The sequence below is a fragment of the Eimeria mitis genome, genomic scaffold (genome assembly GCF_000499745.2).
Source record: "Eimeria mitis Houghton genomic scaffold, Emh_scaff2596, whole genome shotgun sequence".
Classification (NCBI taxonomy): Eukaryota; Apicomplexa; class Conoidasida; order Eucoccidiorida; family Eimeriidae; genus Eimeria; species Eimeria mitis.
In genome coordinates this window covers 2164-2376 of record NW_013570936.1, presented here as the reverse complement: position 1 = coordinate 2376, position 213 = coordinate 2164, and the positions used below count along the sequence as shown (strand labels likewise).

Here is a 213-nt window from a genome sequence, read left to right as displayed (position 1 = left end):
CTCGTTCTTTGCCTGCAGCAATACACACGCATGCAGCAGCAACACATAAGGATGCAGCAGCAGCAGCAGCAGCTGCAGCAGCTGCAGCAGTAGCAGCATGTGCAGCAGCGGCTGCATCAACAACAGCAACAACAACAACAGTAACAGCAAAAACAACAGAAGCAGAAGCAACAGCAACAGCAGCAGCAACAACAACAACAGCAGCAGCAACAC

The 213-nt window shown here is 51.6% G+C and overlaps 1 protein-coding gene across 1 annotated transcript in view; it reads right to left on the bottom strand.

The window, feature by feature from the left end:
* The window catches only part of EMH_0056070 (DNA repair protein RAD50, putative), a gene marked incomplete at both ends in the record, with an annotated part of 7843 nt that overhangs the window by 5545 nt on the left and 2085 nt on the right, over positions 1-213 (bottom strand). Inside the window, one exon of the mRNA XM_013497306.1 lies at positions 3-12. Within this exon, the coding sequence (XP_013352760.1) occupies positions 3-12 (10 nt within the window). The remainder of the gene's footprint in view (positions 1-2; positions 13-213) is intronic.